Source organism: Natrix helvetica (assembly GCF_964273705.1).
Source record: "Natrix helvetica genome assembly, chromosome: 6".
Taxonomy (NCBI): Eukaryota; Metazoa; Chordata; class Lepidosauria; order Squamata; family Natricidae; genus Natrix; species Natrix helvetica.
Genome location: NC_138553.1, coordinates 83532957 through 83553811, shown reverse-complemented (window position 1 = coordinate 83553811; position 20855 = coordinate 83532957). Strand labels below are relative to the sequence as shown.

General features: G+C 44.2%; 1 protein-coding gene across 3 annotated transcripts in view; it reads right to left on the bottom strand.

The window, feature by feature from the left end:
• Window positions 1-474: 474 nt before the first annotated feature.
• Window positions 475-20855, bottom strand: part of ITPR2 (inositol 1,4,5-trisphosphate receptor type 2) — a 133312-nt gene continuing 112931 nt past the window's right edge. For all 3 annotated transcript variants that reach the window (XM_081957504.1, XM_081957505.1, XM_081957506.1), the window contains 10 exons: window positions 19459-19584; window positions 18045-18220; window positions 15904-16068; window positions 15354-15549; window positions 14036-14122; window positions 13382-13512; window positions 11573-11738; window positions 10179-10339; window positions 3813-3974; window positions 475-3347 (listed from right to left, as the gene is read on the bottom strand). In XM_081957504.1, coding sequence (XP_081813630.1) covers window positions 3261-3347; window positions 3813-3974; window positions 10179-10339; window positions 11573-11738; window positions 13382-13512; window positions 14036-14122; window positions 15354-15549; window positions 15904-16068; window positions 18045-18220; window positions 19459-19584 — 1457 coding nt within the window. In that variant the 3' untranslated portion in view covers window positions 475-3260. The remainder of the gene's footprint in view (window positions 3348-3812; window positions 3975-10178; window positions 10340-11572; window positions 11739-13381; window positions 13513-14035; window positions 14123-15353; window positions 15550-15903; window positions 16069-18044; window positions 18221-19458; window positions 19585-20855) is intronic.

The window sequence follows — 20855 nt, the reverse complement described above, 5'->3', positions numbered from 1 at the left end:
ACACCCCTTGGTGTGTGTGTGTGTCGGTGTCCGTGTGTGTTTGTTCCAGCATAACTCTGGAATGCCTGGGCTGCTGAAATGAAAAGGACTGAATTATATCTATAGTGTCAAGTCACTGCACTTTTGACAGTGATAGTGTGCGTTTTGGATTCAGGTTCTGTTAAGATACAGCCTGTTGTGCCTTAAAATGGATTCTACTGTACAGCACAGTGAGTTGCCATAGTAGCAGCTTCGCAGTACTCCACAAGGGGGCTTCCTCTAATGCAGAATTGGGATAAATACATACCTGAGCTATGCCGGCTTATCAGCTAGTTCATGATAATAGTGCAAGACACGGTGGAAATACCCCCCCCCCCAATGCTGCTTCCCCACAAATTTCATTAACATGTATTGAGGTTAATGAAAACGATCGGTGTAAAACTCAAATGCTCCAATTCAGCCATGGAAATGTGCAAAAACCTGTTTCCTATAGATATTACAATATGGCATAACAACATGATAAGGTGCGATTTCACAATGTGGCATTGCATTTATGTTTCCCAAGAAGCCAGAAAGAGATTTATTTTTGTTTTTTGAAAAGTCACACACTGTTGTGGCCCGCCAGTGGCCAGCGGAGCTGGGAGCAGATTCAGACAGTGAGAAGGTTGGGGAGGAAGATGGGCCAGTCCTGGAGTCTGGGGAAGGCTCGGATGAGGGCTCTGTGTCGGAGGCAGAGAGGGGGCCAGAGCCGTCTGACGGTTCTCAGCTGCCTTCAGAGTCAGACATCAGTGAGGCAGAAGAACAGCTGGAGCCTGTTCCCAGTGTGCACATGTGCAGAGCTGCCAGAAGGGAACAGCTAAAGTACAGGGGTCGACTTGGGAGTAAAGGTAGACGGTGAATGGCCCCTCCCATAGGGAATAAAGAGGAGCAAAAGGGGAGTGGAGTTTGCAGGAGACAATTAGTTCAATTCATGAGGGTGAAGGTCTGTTCCTGACTTCTTGCCAAGGAATTGCAGCTTGGAGTTTGGAAGATATCGGCCTGGCAGGTCTCCAAGCCTGATAAAGGTCTGTAGTTGTGAAATCTCTTAAAAAACTTTGCTGGAGAGGAATTCCCTGTAACCTAAATAAAAGAGGTTTTATCAGGACAAGGAGTCGGCTTCATGATCTTGGGAAGCCAAGGTCAGAAAACACACACAGTTTTCTACTTTTCCAGTTCTCCTAAGATACGTAAAGAGGGCAACTTATTTTACTCGGGTAAGATGAAATCAAGAATTTTGTCTCATCTACAAAACTTATATTTAAGAAGAGTTGGAATCGATTAAGTAGAACCAAGTCTAATGGCCAGACACAAATCTTTCAATCTCTCAACAACATTTTTACTAAGAAGATTTTGTTTTTTTAAAAAACTAAAACTATAGTCACCCAGGAAAGACCCAGATTTATCAACATTTAATGTTAAAAGAAGGCATTTCATTCCAGTTGATGGAAGTCAAGTTAGCTCTTAAAAGTCTTTTCGGGCTTAGTATTTTTCCAAGGATGATAATCGATGGCTCGCAGAACTGACCTGCAAAAAATTTGGAAGACACTTTACGGTAATAAAATTACTGCTACGAGTCGACCCGGTGCTCGTTTAAGATTTTGGCCACCTGGATTCAGGAATTAAATCCTCCCTCTGAGATAACTCAGTGAAAAACTACAACATTGAATCATGGTTGTGAGTGCAGGTACTCCTCGCCTTACGACCACAATTGAGCCCGGCGTTGACGTTGCTAAGTGAAACATTCGTAAAGTGAGTTTTGCCTCATGTTGCGGCTTTTCTTGCCACTGTTGTTAAGTGAATCACTGCATTTGTTAAGTGAGTAACACGGTCGTTAAGGGAAGTGGGATTTCCTCTTGACTTTGCTGGTCAGAAGGTCACAAAAACGGATCACGTTGACAGCCCCCGGGACACTCCAACTGTCATAAATATGAACCAGTTGCATTTGAATTTGGATCACATGACTGGAGAGGCGGCAATGGTCGTAAGTGTGAAAAACAGTCATAAGTCACTTCTGCCAGTGCCGTGGTCACTTGGAACGGTCACTAAATGAACTGTCATAAGTTGAGGACTACCTATTGGGTAAGATACGTCCTCTCTTCTAAAAGGGAGAATAGACTGAGTAGAATCATGGGGTAGAATAATGAGTATATTTGTCTCTTAGTAGAGCAACAGAGTTGTGGATTAATTTGGAAGAAGATCTTGATCACAAGTGGAGAAAGAAGAAGCATCAAAGTTGAATTTTAATGTGAACAAACAAGGATCCACTTTCTATCTGCTGAACAGATCTTTCAAGCCCGTTTGCCCTCCCAAATTTAATCTTTGAGACTAAAGATGTATGAAAGAGATCTTTTTCTCCTTAACCTCATCCTTGGTTTTTAACTCTAGATTTGAGGCCAATATTTGGAATTTCCAGTTGTAGACACTTTTTTTAGAGTACAGGGACGAAATCCAGAAGGAATGATATCAATTTGATGCGATTCTCTCGTTGAATCGAGGGATCTGTTCTCCTGCTTTTGGGGAAGCGACACTCCTAAATGCAAAAAAATTAAAACTGTGGATTCATTGCCCCAGATTTCAGGAATCGTACAACAAGACGGCAAAAAGGCTTCTACAGTTCGCGTCAGTCTCCTTTCCAAAGCAAAAAGCCATCGATGGCGGACGAAGGAGACGGCATCGCTCATCCTTAAAACACGAATGAATTGGTTGAAGCGTTATCGACATTGCGCTTGGACTGCCGAAGACCACAACGCCACGCACAAACATGACCAAGGGTAATCAAACCCTGCAAACGCAACAAATGGCGTTAGCCAACAGTGGCGGACGTTAGAAAGTTTGCCGGAGTTCGAAAGTATCTTAGAACGGCATCCAAACAACTCAACTGATTTCAGCTTCTTGCCTTCCAACTTCTCGAGAAAAACCAGATTTTGTTTTAAAGGAAAGAACGAATCCCGATTGAAAAGAGAGAGCGTCGACGGACAGGCTCCCTCGTTTCATCTGTTTGTTTATTGAGCGAAAATGAAGATTAGGGCCTGTTTTGCGTGATCTGTAAGGAGGGGGAGTTAAACCCCAGCTCCTTTTGACCATAAAATGCAGTTACAGCTTCTTCCATTTTGGCATGCCGGACGAAAAACCAGGGAACAAAGAGCCCGCTTCAGTCCTTCCAACCTCAGCTCTTCTGCCTTGTGATCCAGGGATGAAAGGCACTGTCACAATCTGGGGTGTGTCTCTGTGTGTGTGTTATATCAGTGCGGAGAAGTGTGATGGTTCACGAGGGGAGCGTTGGGTCCCAAAAACCCCAGCCTCTGTTTGTTCTTCCTTTGTTCGGTCATCTAAGGGCGAAGGAGGAGACAAAAGACAAGATCAGTCGATGGCTTTAAAAAGAAGAAGAAGAAGAGAGGCACTGGGGTTATACATTTTCCCCACTGAGGTTGTTTTTTAAAAGTGTATTTATTTGTGGAGGTCCTTGACGTTCTCTTTTCTGACAGAGAGTTTAGTTACCCGAATAAATAACATCATTTGAGATGGTATGGGAGCTCCTGCTTGAGCAGGGGGCAGGGGGCTGGACTAGAAGACCTCCAAGGTCCCTTCCAACTCTGTTATTCTACAATCCCAGATCAATTAACCAGTGGAACAGCTTGCCACCAGAAGTCGTGGGCGCTCCATCACTGGAGGTTTTGAAGAAGAGACTGGACACTTGTGGGAAATGGTATAGGATCTCCTGCTTGAGCAGGGGGCTGGACTAGAAGACCTCCAAGGTCCCTTCCAGCTCTCTTCTAAACACCAAGGCTGCTCACCTGTTCTTTAAGCTCAGCGAGTTGGCCGGAAAGCTGCTTGACCAAAGTCATGGTGGTCTCCAGCCTTTCTTGCAGGTTCCTGATTTCGTTCTGTTCGTTGTCCCCTTCGTTGCTGACCAAGGACATGGCTCTCATCCGAGGAAACCACTCTAAGTTTTTTTCCTGCAGGAGAAGGAAACCGATAGGACGTTAGCTCAAAGCATGATATAAGGAGACTAGCCGGATAACCGTGCTTCACCACGAAACTATGTGATCGGGCTTGATACTTAAAGGTTGAAAATTAATGTAAAGTGTGCAATTCCTTAGCATCAGAGCGTATTAATTTAAGGAAACTGACAGTTGGAACAGAGTTCTTTTCAGGTGGGGAGGGGGAGTAGAATGTCTAAACTCCCAGCCCGCAGGCTGGATGAGTTATGTGCTGGCCACACCCACACACAGTCTAGCATAGAGAGGACTGTAAAGCACTATGAAGCGGTATATAAGTCTACGTGCTATTGCTAATTAAAAACAGCAAGGAAGAAGCAAAAGGGACATTTCAAATGTCTCTGTGCTGGCTCATTGCAAGAATTTTAGTTCCTTCCTCTGCTACTTAAAAATAAAAATAAAAATAAACTCACTGAAAGCAATGCCAGCATTTTAATTTTCTTAGGAATCATCTTGCGATGTTGGCCTTGCAGCCGATTTACAAGGACAACCTTTAAAATATATTTGAAATCTGCTTCTCTTACTGCTAAACACGATGAGTAAAGTGACATTATTTTCAAAATAATTGGGCCAAATATTGTGGCTCGTTTAATGAGAGCTTGCAAGCAGATGGTATTGCTCCTACAACGTGGGCACAGAGAGGATCTGTTAACTTTTGGACAGGAGCCGGTTGTTTGGAAATGAAGCGGCAACGGTTGCAACGATAGCGATATTTCATCGAGGGAGCGGATATTACGGTGCATCAAATCCATTAATCAAATTGCTTCATTTTATTTAAAGAACATTCCCTATGAAGCAACCTTCCTAATGCTACGTTTCAAAAAAAGAAAGACATCCTTCCGTCTCCGTGGCTTTTTTAAAGGTTGCCGCCCGTTATTTGATCACCGTGAGAAGCGGTTTACGTTTCCCATTTTCTTAAGTAGTTTTCTGCCCATCCACCCACCCCGTAACTTTTTCAAACTGTGTGTAAAACATGGCACGGTGCAAACGTTTCAAAGTGCCTGAATTGCAAAAGTCTCATTTTAAATTTGAAACAAATGTTTTACGTTCGAAATGTCTGGGTTTTTAAAGTGCTCTGGATGCGTTTCTGGGGCAAAAAGAGATATTTTGATCATCTGCAAGATAAAAAAACAATTCTAAAACAATCAAAATAGTTTGTTTTGCATCCATTCATACCAGATCAGGCTGGGGTGGGGGGGAGATAAAAATAGTTTGTTATATGTGATCACATAGGAATAGATATAGGAAGGGAGAGAGGGAGGGAGGGAGGGAGGGAAGGAAGGAAGGGAAGGAGAAACAAGGTGAATGAAATTGGTTACAGCGGTGATGGGTGCAATTTTGCAAGATCTCATAAACAAAGGGCAGGCAGCAACTCCCAAGAAGCAACACGATAGGAAGGAGCTGAAACTGACAAGATTAGCTCAGACAAACAAAACACTCAGGATTTGCATTTCCCCTTTTGCCTATAGAGCCAGTTGTGACCCCTACATGATCCCATAGGAATCTGGCAACAGCCATTAAAATATTAAAGGACGTGAACAGGCATCTCAAGCACAAATGCTCCAAAATTGTATAAAAACCCATCGTCTCTCAACCAGCATTTGTCAGCTACCTCAAAAACATGCTGCTGTCACTTCTGGTTGGAAGGGACTTTGTAGGTCATCTAGCCCAACCCTCCAGCCCAAGTGGGAGACCCTACACCATCTCTGACAAATTTAGCGGAGCGGTGAGGCAGGGAATGCTGCAGGTCCCATCCCCGAGGGAGAGACACCGGGTGGGACCCAGAAGAAGTGCCTTCTCTGTGGTGGCTCCCTCTCTCTGGAATATCACCCCCCCCCGCAGAGATTAGAATGGCCCCCACTCTAATACTCTTCCAGAAGGCACTGAAGACCTGTTTCTCCCAGCGGGCCTGGGGAATGCGGAGCGGGATGGAGGCTCGTGTGATCTGCTGTCGCCGGGATGGGGGGTGGGAAGTGATTGTATTATATTATACTATATTAATTTATTTGATTCTTGTTATTAGTTTTATTGTTTCAATTGTGGTTTTACATACATACATATATATATATATATATATATATATATATATATATATATATATATATATATATATATATATATATATATATATATATATATATATATATATATATATATATATATATATATATATATATTACATGTAAGCTGCTTTGAGTCGCCGTGGGCAAATAGGTGGCAATATAAATTCAACCAATCAATCAAATAAATAAATGGCCAATCTCTTCTTGAAAGCCTCCAGTGATGAAGCTCCCACAACTTCCGAAGGCAACTTCTGTTCCATCGGTTGATGGTTCTCCCTGTCAGGAAATTCCTCCTTATTTCCAGGTTGAATCTCTCCGTGTTCAGTTTCCATCCATTATTCCTTGTCTGGACCTCAGGTGCTTTGGAAAATAGCTTGACCCCCTCCTCTCTGTGGCAGCCCCTCAAATATTGGAAGGCTGCTCTCCTGTCTCCCATGGATAAGCGGAGATCTTTGGGACTACATTAATATTTTAGAGACTCAACTTCAGAGGTTCTGCTATTATTGCTAATGAAAAATAGATTCATTCACTGCGCCAGTAATTCCCAACTGCTGGTAGCAGAGGATTAATGTAGTATGAATATTAATACACACATTTTGAAATAAATATGAATACCTGATTCCAAGTAGGGGTAGAAAGAGGAGAGATGGGAAGAAATACTAAACAACAGAACATATAGGGAATGAGACGGATTCTTTTAAGAAGAGATTGGACAATCATTTGTCATTGGTCACCGAGGTGATTTGGAATCCATGATGGTTGCATAACTAAAAGACAACGCTATTATGTCAGAATAACAGAGTTCCAAGGGTCTTTGGAGGTCTTCTAGTACAACCCCCTGCCCATGGAAGATGTTGTGGTCCGCTGGCAGCAGAGTCGGACAGTGAGGAGGTTGGGGAGGAACATGGGCCAGTCCTGGAGTCTGGGGAAGGCTCGGACGAGGCTTCTGCATCGGAGGCAGAGAGGGGGCCAGGGCCGTCTGGGAGTTATGTGCTGCCTCCAGAGTCAGAAATCAGCGAGGCAGAAGAACAGCTGGAGCCTGTTCCCAATTTGCGCATGTGCAGAGCTGCCAGAAGGCAAGAACAGTTCAGACAAAAGGGGCGACTCGGAAGTACAGCTTGGAGATGATTGGCCCCTCCCATAAGACATAAAAGAGGAGCAAACGGACGTGAGCCTTTGCAGGAAGCAACTTTGTTCGTTTTGGTCGGTTTAAAGACTGAAGCTCCGTTTTGACTCTGTGCTCCGTGTGGCCTTGCAAAGCTAATTTCCAATTAGGTCTTTGGCAGCCTTTCAAGGGAGATAAAGGTGGGCACTTATCAGCCTTATCCCGAAAGACTTTGGCAGACTTCTGCCAGACTCTTTACAAACTATGTGTGACTCATTACCGGCTGTGAATGAACATAATTCACAGCCGTTGAAATAAAAAGAGGGGTTTTGGGGGACTAAGCGTGTGCTTTTTACTGTCTCAGGAAGCCTAGGCCAGAATAGAAGGAGATCTTATAGCCTTCCTTACAAATGACTGCCAATCTCTTCTTTAAAACATCCAAATGACGGAGCACCCACAGTATCTAAAGGCAACCAATTAATTGTTCTCGCTGTCAGGAAATTTCTCCTTAGTTCTAGGTTGCTTCTCTCCTTGATTAGTTTCCATCCATGGCTTCTTGTCCTGCCTTCTAATGTTTTGAGACTAGGCTGATCCCCTCCTCTTTGTGGCAGCCCCTCAAATTTTGGAACACAGCATGTCACCCCTTGTTTTACAATTCCTGCAACCATTCTTCATATGCTTTGGCCTCCAGTCGCCTAACCATCTTTGTTGCTCTTCTCTGCACTCTTTCCAAAGTCTCCACTCCTTTTTTATAATGCAGTGACCAAAACTGGATGCAGAATTCCAAGCGTGGCCTTACCAGGAGGACGAACACTTCACATGATCTTGATTAATGATCTCTACTAATGCAGCCTAGAACTGTGTTGGCTTTTTTGGCAGCTGCAGCACAAGGCTGGCTCATATTTAAATGGTTGTCCGCTAGGACTCCAAGGTCCCTCTCGCAGTTACGGCTACTGAGGTAGCACCTGCTCTGTACCTGTGCACTTGGTTTTTCTTGCCTAAGTGTAAACCTTACTTTACTCACTACTGAATTTCATTTTGTTAAAGAGGGTCCAATGTTCACATCTCTCAAAATCCATCCAGATCTCGAGGTATCTTCTGGAGGGTTGACACCAGCGTGGTGTCATCTGCAAATTTGATTCCTTCATCTCAATTGTTTACGAAGACATGGGTGGAAACTAATCAAGGAGAGAAGCAATGTAGAACTAAGGGGATATTTCCTACCAGTGGAGAACAATGAATCAGTGGAACAACTTGCCTCCAGAAGTTGTGAATGCTCCAACACCGTATGTTTTAAAGAAGAGATTGGACAACCATTAGTCCGAAGGGGTGTAGGGTTCCCTGCCTAAGCAGGGGGTTGGACTAGAAGACCTCCAAGGTCCCTTCCAACTCTGTTATTCTATTCTATTTTAAATATTAAAGAATACTGGGTTTTTTTTCTGTCAAATCTTCTTTAAATGCCTAAATGCCACTCCTTAACCTTCCTGAGCTTCCCACTTATGTATATTACGAAGGTTATTGATCCTTCCCATAATTTGTTTTACTGTGCTTGTGGTTGAATGATAGTCTTCTTAAGTGAAGAATTAATTAATCGTCTGATGAAGGACATGATATCAATTGTCTCTTGAACATCCTGTTTGTGCAATAACCTGAATACGTAATAGAGTAGGCTCAGCTCAAGGAGAAATATTGGACTAATCAGAAATCTGGCATTTGAGCTGCCTTCTCAGGTACATCTGCAGAATTCCTGATCGGGGGACAGCAAGTGGGATTTATTATATTTTTTAACGCCTTCATTACAATGTTTTTCAAAACTGTTCTTCAGTTTAATGCATAATGTCTTTATCTTCTCATGGAGACAAAGGCTCGATTATTTTTAATATTACGCAATGTTTCTCATTTGCGTTAGATGTTTTAAAATGCCTTTGGGATTACAGGTTGTCCTCGATTTACGACAATTCATTTAGTGACCGTTTGAAGTTACAACAACACTGAAAAAAGTGTTCTGACTGAGGCTTCACAAGAGCAATGAAGCCAACTCCTTGTCCCGACAAAAACCCCTTTTATTAATTGACTGTGAATTCTGCTCATTCACATCCAGCAAAGTCTTTCAAGGGAGGATTTACAGTCACAGACCTTCTCTGGCTTGGAGAGCTGCCAGGCCGATATCTGCAAAACTTGGCAAGGAGTCTCGGAGAGTCACTAAGCAATTAAGCGAATTAATGGTCTCCTGCAAACTCCACTCTCCTTTCGCTCCTCTTTTATCTCCTCTGGGAGGGGCCATTCACCATCTACCTGTGGCCTTACTCCCAAGTGGACCCCTATTCTTTAGCTCTTCCCTTCGTCTGGCCACTCTGCGCATGCACACACTGGGAACAGGCTCCAGCTGTTCTTCTGCCTCAGTGATCTCTGACTCTGAAGGCAGCTGCTAACTGGCATAAGGCCCTGGCCCCTTCTCTGCCTCCGACACAACGCCCTCATCAGAGCCTTCCCAGACTCCAGGACTGGCCCAGGTTCCTCCCCAACCTCTTCACTGTCTGCTGCCAGCTCCACTGGCTGCTGGCGGGTCACAACAAAAAATGTTACGTTCGTTTTTCCCACTTACAACTGAAGTATCTCCATGGTCATGTGATCAAAACTCAGACACAGCTGGCTCATAGTTATGACGGTCGCAGTGTCCTGGAGTCACGCGATACCCTTTGGTGGCCTTCTGACAAGCAAAGGCCAATGGGGAAGCCAGATTCGCTTAACGACCGTGTTACTAACTTAACAACGGCAGCGATTCGCTTAAGAATTGTGGCCATGAAGGTTGTAAAATGGAGCAAAAGTCACTGAACAGATATTTTGCTTTGCAAATGGAAATGTTGGGCTCAAAGTGGTCGTAAGTCAAGGACGGCCAGTGTGCAGATGAAGAGATCCTACGGTTAAGGACGAGTGCGTTCCAGCTGTGACTGGAAGGACCAATTTTCTGCATCACAGCCAAGTGGGACTCACCGCAATCATTTGGGCCACATAACTTTCTGGTCCCGTATATTCCGTTGGGTCTTTCACTCTGACCAGGACGATAAAATATAGGTAGTGCCACATGTTATGTTCTGATTTAATGTGCTCTTCAAATGAAACCGTCTTGTTGTCAAACTTGTCTCGCTCAAGGCCTGCAGAAAAAGGGGAAATTCATTAGACTCGTTTCATACATTAAAGTAGGAGCTTCCAATCTTGGCATCTGGAAGACTTGGGGACTTCATCTCCCAGGATTCTGTCTGTCTGTCTGTCTGAGGGGTTCTGGGAGTTGAAGTCCACAAGTCTTATAAAGCTTGGAGACTCCTGTATTAAAACTCCCTTAAGAAATGATTGGACAAAAATCCTACAACAGGTAGTCCTTGAGTTACAACAGTTATAAGAGGAGAGGAGAGGGCAAGAGAGAATAAAGAGAGAAGATAATAGAGGGGAAGGGAAGAGGAGAGGAGAGGAAAGGAGGAGAGGAAAGGAAAAGGGAAGAGAAGAGAAGCAAAGGAGAAGAGGAGAGGAGAAGAGAAGAGGAGAGGAGAGGAGAAGAATTGAAGAGGAGATGAGAAGAGAAGCGAAGAGGAGAGGAGAGAATAGAGGAGAAGAGGAGAAGAGGAAAGGAGAGGAGAAGCAAAGGGGAGAGAAGAGGAGAGAAGAGGAGAAGAGAAGGGGAGAGAAGAGAAAAGAAGAGAAGAGGAGAGGAGAAGAGAAGAGAGAAGAGGAGAGAAGAGGAGAGGAGAAGAGGAAGATAATTCACTTAAGGAATGCTTGTTTCCCTTAGGAACAGAATTGTTGGGCTCAAATCATAAGTTGAGGACTACATTGTACATTGGACCAAAATTGCTTCCAACGCGAACCCCCAGATCAGGTGCATTCACAACATGTGCATGTCAATACCTCTCTGCTTTGCCTTTTCTTTAAAAAAACCCCCACACATACAGCATTTTTCGGAATATAAGATGCACCGGAGTATAAGACAGACCATGACTTTGAAGAGGTAATTTTTTTAAAAAAAAAGTTTTTACACTCTGCAAGTCTCCCAAACCCTCTGCACGCCTCAATTTTTTAGGGGGAAAAAAGGGCATGCAGAGGATTTGGGAGGCTTGTAGAGTGCTCTTGGAGGCTGGGAGGGGGCCAAAAATGAGCAAAACCAGCCTGTTTTTCGCTCGTTTTTGCCCGCCCCAGCTCCCGGGAGCACTTTGCAAGTCTCCCAAACTCTCTGCACGTCCATTTTTGCAAAGGGGGCGGGGTTTCAGGAGGCCAAAAATGCTGCATTCAGTGTATGAGACGCACCCAGATTTTCACCCTCTTTTTTGGGGGTGTGTGCGTCTTATACTCCGAAAAATATGGTAATGACAAGACACAAACCTACAAATACATACCGCAGATGAAACAGGTTGTCTTTAGGATCTCTTCTTTTTTCTGCTTTTCGCTTCTGAGGTCAGCAAACGTGTCGATGATGACTCCGAAAATGAGGTTCAGCACAATAATGATGACGATGAAATAAAAGAGGAGGTCATAAACCACCCGAGCAGCAAACAGCGGCTCCTTTAAAAGAAACGGCATCCCTTGTTTATTTGGGGGTTGCAAGCTGAGGACATGCCAAGACCAAGCGAAGGAAATAATAACAATAATTGGATAGCTGCATTCCCGTCAAACAGGCAATGAGTGGTCAAAATACGAAATGCCCCATCAAACCCTGCACCAACTGTTCACAGCTGGGTCCCCCAAGGCAGTAGTGAAATTCAATTTTTTTTACTACCAGTTCTGTGGGCGTGGCTTGGTGGGCTTGGTGGGCGTGGCACGGGAAGGATACTGCAAAATCTCCATTCCTTCCCCACTCCAGGGGAAGGATACTGCAAAAGCCGCATTTTCTCCTGATCAGCTGGGGCTCGGGAGGCAGTGAATAGATGGGGTGGGGCCAGCCAGAGGTGGCATTTGCTAGTTCTCTGAACTACTCAAAATTTCCGTTACCGGTTCTCCAGAACCTGTCAGAACCTGCTGGATTTCACCCCTGCCCCAAGGCGGAGTTTTAGGACCAACAGTCTTTATACGTTACGTAAATGACATTTGCGATCATATTATAAGCAACTGCGTTCTCTTCGCATGATGTGAAACTATTCAACATTACCGACAATGCGGCTACCCTACAGAAAGACCTTGACTGTGTGTCACAATGGACAAGCAATTGGCAACTTCAAATCTCAACCAACAAATGTTCTGTCTTACACACTGGAAAAAAAAAATCAGAACGCAAAATAGAAGCTGGGTGGACACAACCTTGTAGACGACCCTCACTTTGTCAAGGACCTTGGAGTACTCATCTCCAATGATGTAAGTGCCAGAGCTCACTGTAACAACATTGCCAAAAAGGCACTAAGAGTTGTTAACCTAATTTTGCGAATTCTAATTCTTCTTCTCCGGTAACATTGCACTGCTAACTAGGGCATACAAAACCTTTGCTAGACCAATCCTCGAATACAGCTCATCTGTCTGGAACCCGCACTGTATATTGGACATTAATATAACTGAGTGAGTCCAGAGGTATTTCACGAGAAGAGTCCTCCACTTCTCTGCTCGCAACAGAATCCCTTATGCCACCAGGCTTGAAATTTTGACCTTGGACAACCTGGAACTACGCCTCCTATGGTCTGATCTAAGCATAGTACACGCAATTATCTGCTACAATGTCCTACCTGTCAAGGACTACTTCAGCTTCAACCACAACAATACACGGGCAAACAATCGATACAAACTCAAGGTCAACCGCTCCAAACTCGATTGCAGAAAATACGACTTCAGCAACAGAGTGGTCAACGCCTGGAATGCTCTGCCTGACTGTTGCTACATCTTCAAACCTTCACAGCTTCAACCTTAAATAGTTTACCGTGGACCTCACCCCATTCCTAAGAGGTCCGTAAAGGAGGCGTGCATAAGTGCACCAAAGTGCCTACCTTCCCTGTCCTACTGTTCCCATTTTTTCGTATCCATTTCATGTATTCAAAATCATGTTTATACTTATATATGCACTCATACGTATATGTACTCATATGCATACTCATGCATGCTTCATGTATTCAAAATCATGTTTATACTTATATATGCACTCATACGTATATGTACTCATATGCATACTCATGCATGCTTGACGAAATAAATAAATGAAATGAAATAAGGAAATAAACGCTCACATCCTTGGATGGCTTCCGAAGGACGTCCCCCACTCCGCCACCGTTCCTCAGCCCCTGGTTCAACACGGTCACAATACACATCAGCAAAGTGTCGCAGGTCCTCTCAATCCCAACTTCCTCGCCGTCTTCACCTGTGGGATATCGTAAGGGATACACACGGCCGAAGCGTCTATCAAGACTCCCTTCGGGAAAAATCAGCCGCCCAAAGCACAAAGATAACCTGCATTCTTTCTTCTGCTTTCTGCTACTGTTCAGAAAGCTTGTGTCATCTTAATAATCGCCTCCCAGATTGTGTAATTAACCCGTGGAACAGCATGCCACCAGACATTGTGGGTTTTCCCATCACTGGAGGTTTTCAAGAAGAGATTGGACAGCTCTTTGTCTGAAGTGGTAGAGGGTCTCCTGCTTGAGCAGGGGGTTGGACTAGAAGACCTCCAAGGTCTCCTCCATCTCTGTTATTCTTCCTTCCTTCCTTCCTTCCTTCTCCATCAGTGGAGCAAGAAAGATCGCCAAGCAGGGCAAAATTCACTTAACAAAAGGTCTCACTTGGGAAAGAGAAATTTTGGGCTCAATTGCAAGTCGTAAGTCGAGGACTACCTATGGCGGGAATTTATTTAGCCGAAAGACCAAACATTTCCTAAGCATTCCACTCACCTGGTTTGAGGGTTGGAACAGTGCAGTTCTCCGCTGAACACGTTTCCACCATCGTTGTTAAGCTTGTCGTAGAGACGGTGCCGCTGTCTGATACATCAACAACAACCACAAGAGTGACAACAGCATGGAAAAAACCATTAGGGCTTGAAAGTTGAAGTTAAAAAATTCAACCACACCTCTTTCATCATCATCATTTAACGACCCCATAATCCCTTGCAAGGGGGGTGGAGTCTGGGCAACTGAATGGAGCTAGCATAGTGTTTACTGGCCAGATGCCTTTCCTGTTGCCAATGAGGAGTTTTGTTTGGCAGATATGTTCTCATTGTGCCCAGAGAGAGAAATATCTGCCTCTACCTAGGATCGAACTCACAGCCTCCTGATGGTGGCGAGAGAGCTCCACCTGTAGGCCACGCTTTCAACCACACCTCTTTGCTAACTATTAAATTACGTGCCCTTATTTCTCAGGCTTCCTCATGAATTTGGGGGGAAACCCCCCAATGTATGGCTCAATTTAAGGAATCAATTCACTAAATTTAATGTAACTCATAGACCAGGTGCCCCTAATTATTATTATTTTTTAGGGCCTTCAAAATGGTGAAAACTGGACATTTTGTGGATAATGCGGAATTGCTATTCTGGATAAGCGTTGCTGCTGGTTTTACTAACAGTTCACAATGCATTTTCTCGCTTTGCTCGTGTCTGCACTGTTCAATGTAAATTGTTCCTTGCGCATGCGCAGAACAGTTTATAGTGAACTCTACATGCACAGTCACTAAAAACCAAAATGGCGGCAGCCCAGCAACAGCAAGGGAACTGGTTGGGGGGGCGGGGCAGGCGTGGTGGGCTGCCAGTTCTGCGACCTAGGCCTAAATTCCACTACCGGTCCGAGCCTGTTCCCAGTGTGCGCATGCGCAGAGTTGCCACACGAAGGGAAGAGCTAAAGGAGAGGAGTTGACTTGGGAGGAAGGCCACAGGTGGACGATGAATGGCCCCTCCCAAGGGAAATAAAAGAGGGAGCGCCAGGGGAGTGGAGTTTGCAGGAGGCCAATGAAGTTCCCTTCATTGGTTCGTGACTCTCCGAGGCTCCTTGCCAAGTTTTGCAGATATCGGCCTGGCAGCTCTCCAAGCTAGATAAGGTCTGTGATCGTAAATCCTCCCTTGAAAGACTTTGCTGGATGATGTGGATGAGCAGAATACACACCAAATTAATAAAAGGGTTTTTTGTCGGGACCAGGAGTTTGCTTCAGGCTCTTGGGAAGCCTCGGTCAGAACACAAAATGGAATTGGTTGAAATATCGGTATATGCTAGGAGCCGTACCTGTCAGGGATGTTTTATTTTTCAACCTCTCCACGTCCATAATGAAGTCATCCTTTAGAAACAAGAAGCCCACAATGGAGAAGAGGTAGACCAGGATGAGAGCTAGGACAGCCGTCAGGATAATGGACCTCCCGTTCCGCGTGACGCTTTTGATGACGTTGAGCAAGGTCTCCTCTCGGTAAACCAAGTCAAATAACTGGAGAGAATCCAGAAACAAGAAGGAAGGAGATTGAACTCATAAATCACATACACAAAACAACCACTTCACAAACGCGAGGCGACAACATAGCAGAACAGGCAAGATTCAGCCGTCCATCTACACTTAAAAGACTCTTTTGAGGACAGCAAAGTCCTCAAGAGGCAGATTCACTTAATGGTCAAATGACCACATGATTTGCTTATCAACCCCGGCAAAACTGGCTAAGCCTTTCGCTTAACAATGGCCTTGCTTAGCAGCGGGAATCCTGCTTCCACCTGTACGCATGGCAGAATTTTAAAGAAAAGAAACGATTTTCCTCTTTGGCAAGGAACAGAAGACAAAGATACTCACCAAGAAGCTGTAAAAAAATTCGTGCACGCAGAGGCCCAACATACAGACGAGAACATAAGCCACGTGGTAGAGAAAGGCCATATCCATGATGACCGCTCGGTAGCCGCGGGTGAATGTCCCACGATTGCCAACGAAGCTCACCAAAAATACAATCTTGTTACAAAGCTGCACCCAAAAAAGAAAATGCAATCTTATTACAAAGGTGGAGAGAAGCAATAGAGACGGTGCCTTACAATGCTATCCCTATTGCTTCCATTTGTCTTCTGTGAACCTGTGTCCCAGGTGGGCGCTAAGAATTTCTAAACGAAATAGGTTTCTACAGAATTAGAGCCTTTGGATAGGCGGGGCCAATAGAAACAATTGGACCAAGTTATAATTTTTATTAATGGGACGTAATACCGGAATACTTTGTGAATGAGAAAGTTAGTTAGGTTATGAGATGATGGGCAGTGTGGAAATTTAATAGAAGGAAAGTAGGTAGGTAGGTAGGTAGGTAGGTAGGTAGGTAGGTAGGTAGGTAGGTAGATTGAGATGGATGGATGGATCAATGGATGGATGGTAGATAGAATAGATAGAATAGATACATAGATGATAGATGATGATAGATAGATAGATAGATAGATAGATAGATAGATAGATAGATAGATAGATAGATAGATAGATAGGATTGATTGATATGGATGGATGGATGGGACAGACAGATAGATAGATAGACGACAGATTAGATCAACAGATGATACATGATAGATAGATGATATAGATGATAAATGGTAGATGATAGGATGGATGAATGGATGGACAGACAGACAGACAGATTGATTGATATGGATGGGCGGGTAGGTGGATGGATTACAGATTGATTGATTGGATTGATTGATATGAAAGAATGGATGGATAGATAAATAGATGATAGATTAGATCAATAGATGATACATGATAGATAGATCATATAGATCATAAATGGTAGACAATAGGATGGAGGGATGGATGGAAGGATGGACAGACAGATCGAACATCTGAAGAAACTTCCCTACCTATAAAGAGTGATTATATAATACAGATAATCCTTGACTCACGATCACAACTGAGCCCAAATTTTCAGTTGTTAAGTGAGTTTCACCTATTTTACAACCTTCCTTGCCACAGTCGTTAAGTGAATCACTGCAGTTGATGAGTTAACAGTCCGGTTGTTGTGAATTTGGCTTCCCCATGGACTTTGCTGGTCCGAAGGCATCATATGACACACACCTCCTGGGACACTGCGACCGTCATAAATTTGAGTCAGTGGCAGAGCGTCTGAATTTTGATCACATGAACGCAGGGCTGCTACAAAGGTCGTAACTCTGAAAATTGGTCCTAAAGTCGCTTTTTTGAGTCCATTGTAACTTTGGTCACTAAACGAATGGTTGCAAGTCGAGGACTACCTGTAGCCATAATATCAACCCCAGATAAGGGGAAAGCGTATAACCTTCGAACCTGTGCATGTGGATAGTTGGCTTTCTCAGGTGGGCAGAGCCAAGAGGTGGCATTTTTGAAGAAAAGTCAATTTTGATAGGTCTTTATCATGCAAACATATCTGCCCTTCTCTTGGCTTAGACTGGAATTAATGAGGCTTGAGACACACACGGATTATTTTCCCAGTAGGCTGGTTCAATTTCCCTGCCGCGTTAAGTACAATACGGAACAAGAGACAACCGAAGATATATACCGTATTTTTCGGAGGATAAGATGCACCTTTTTCCCTTCAAAAAAGAGGCTGAAAATCTGGGTGCGTCTTATACACTGAATACAGCATTTTTGGCCTCCTGAAACCCCGCCCCCTTTTGCAAAAATGACCTTTCATAGCCTTTAGGAGGCTTCCAGAGTGCTCCTGTGGGCTGGGAGGGCAGAAATGAGTGAAAAACTCATTTTTTTGCTCAATTTTGCCCCCCAGCCCCCAGAAGCACTCTATGCTTCCTAAAGACTATTCATGTCCTTTTGGGGGGGGGGGGAACAGGCCGTTTTTGGAAGGTCTGGAGAGTGCAAAACAACTTTTTTAAAAATTTGCCTCTTCAAAATCTTGGTGGGTCTTATACTCCGGTGCATCTTATAGTCCGAAAAATACGGTAGATGAATTGCGGGATGAGTCTTCGAAGACTTACGTTAGCGGCACCCAGAAGAATCAGCGTAGGCCCAAGACTAATCGTATATATAGACCTGAGCATGACAGAGACCAAAAATGGCCGGATTCCAACTGGCTTGTGGAAAAAGAAAAGGAGAGACGTGCAGACGGCCACAGCAATCCAGAGGAGAATGGAAAATAACGGAGAGAGAGTGCCTGGATGGAAGAAGAGACATCATCATATTTTAGAATAAAAGAACTAGATCATCATCAACAACATTTTCTTTTAACGACCCCATAATCCCTTGTGGGGTGGAGGTCGGGAAACTGGCCAGATGCCCTTCCTGTCGCCAATGCAGAGTTTTGTTCAGCAGATATATTTCTTATTGTGCCCAGAGAGAGAAATATCTGCCTCCACCTAGGATCGAACTCACAGCCTCCTGATTGTGAGGTGAGAGCTCCACCTCTAGGCCACCACATCACAATATGAGAGCTAGATCCCTGAATTAAATCAGTCAGGATCCCACAGATATTTTTCCTGCTTTCTACAAGGCAGAAAAAAGGGACGTAAATAGAATTGAAAAACTTCCAATAGAAAAAAAAAAGGAATAATTCAGTTGTTACCTGTGGTTGGTTTGGTGAATTCTTAAATAAAAACCTTACAGGTGGCTCCTTGAATTGTAAAAAATTGTTTAGCAATTGTTCAAAGCTAAAAAAACTGACTTATGGCAGATCCTCTCAGTTATGACCATTGCAGCATTTCCACAGTCACATGATAAAAATTTGGGTGCTTGGCAACCAGGGTATATATAAAATGGCAACACCAAACCAAGATCATCTAATTCCTATTTGTGGCCTGACCAATCAGCTCCTATAATTAAGGACTTGAGGACTTCAACTCCCAGAATTCCCCAGCCAGCATGGGATTCTGGGAATTGAAGTCCACATGTCTTAAAGTTGGTAAGTTTGGGAAAGCCAGATTTAGAGAAGGTGTACGCAAAGCGAATAGGGTTGAATGATGGAATATTTAACCCAGAGTTGAAATTGGCTTGCTGAAGGCGATAAATATGTTATGAATAAAAATACATTAAAGAATGTTTGCAGTGATGTGAGAGGTCTGCTAGTTGAATACATGCAGTGGTAGGATTCAGCCAGTTCGGGCGAACTGGTTGTTAAATTGCTGGCTGGCCCCGCCCCTTCCAGGAGTCCCCACGTGCCCCATTTTGGCTCCCAGGTAAGTAGGGAGGCTTATATTTTTATATTTTTTAGATATATAAATAGATCTACCCATCTATTATTTGCCTCCCTTAATTTCTTTGTTGCTAGAACATAAATTTAACACAAAATTTTTACCGTAGGTGGATGCTGCATGAGACAAATAGCCTGGTTATTTTTACTATGGCGAGCAAAGGAAAGATCTGAGTTTTGTAACGTTCATAACCCAATCAACGTACCTTCGTCCCCATCATCTCCAAACGGGTAGAAGAGGGCCACTGCTAGGTTAATGAAAACGGCCAGATTGAACGATATGCTTCCCCAGAGAGAAATTTGCCGAGAGAACCAAAATAATACTGGATTATCTAGGAAGCAAAGGACAAACAATTATTGCTCATCTCAAGAAAAATTGTTCTTCCAGATGTTCTCTAGAAAGAGGGCAGAGAAGAGCAAGGAAGATGATCAGGGGAGGCTAAAACATATGAAGAACGGTTGCAGGAACTGGGTATGTCTGGTCTAATGAAGAGAAGGAGCAGGAGAGACATGATAGCAGTCTTCCAATATCTCAGGGGTTGCCACAAAGAAGAGGGAGTCAAACTATTATCCAAAGCACATGAGGGTATGACAAGAAGCAATGGATGGAAACTAATCAAGGAGAGAAGCAGCTTAGAAATGAGGTGAAATTTCCTGACAGTTAGAACAATTAACCAGTGGAGCAACTTGCCTCCAGAAGTTGTGAATGCTCCAACGCTGGATGTTTTTAAGAAGATGTTGGATAACCCTTTGTATGAGGTGGTGTAGGGTTTCCTGCCTAAGCAGGGGGTTGGACTAGAAGACCTCCAAGGTCCCTTCCAACTCTGTGACTCTATTCTATGTTGTGGGAACGCCATCACTGGAGACTTTCAAAAAGAGACTGGACAAGCATTTATCTGAAATGGTACAGGGCAGGGATGGCTAAACCTGCACCCATAATGCAATGCACGCATGACACCCCCCACACGCTCAACAGCATGCACCTGTGTGTCCCCCTGCATGCACCCCTCCGGGCGCAGCAGAGACCCGATGACCAGCTGGCTGGCGGGAGGTGACCACGCATGCACGGTGGAGCTCTGCTGGGGTGATGGTTAGCATGCCCATAGAGAGGGCTCTGTGCGCCCTCATGGGTAGAGAGTCTCCTGCTCAAGAAGGGGCAGGTTGGACTTACAAAAGCAAAGCCACATGAATCGCCATCTGTGGCTTGGCCAGTCATCTCCCAACGAGCATCTAATTAAGGATATGAGGACTTCCAATTCCCAAAATTCCCCAGCCAGCATGGGATTCTGGGAGTTGAAGTCAAGGGCAAACCCAGATTTAGAGAAGGTGTATGTCAGGGGTGTCTAAACTTGGGAACTTTAAGACTTGTGGACTTCAACTCCCAGAATTCCCCAGCCAGCATAGCTGGCTGGGGAATTCTGGGAGTTGAAGTCCACAAGTCTTAAAGTTCCCAAGTTTGGACACCCCTGGTGCATGTAAAGTGAGTACGGTTGAATTATGGAATGAAGGAATATTTTGCCCTGTTCTCGTTGGACACTTGGGTCGACAGGTAGATTGGCATTCTGGTGATGCCATACTGCTGGCTGGTCCCTCCAAGGTCCTT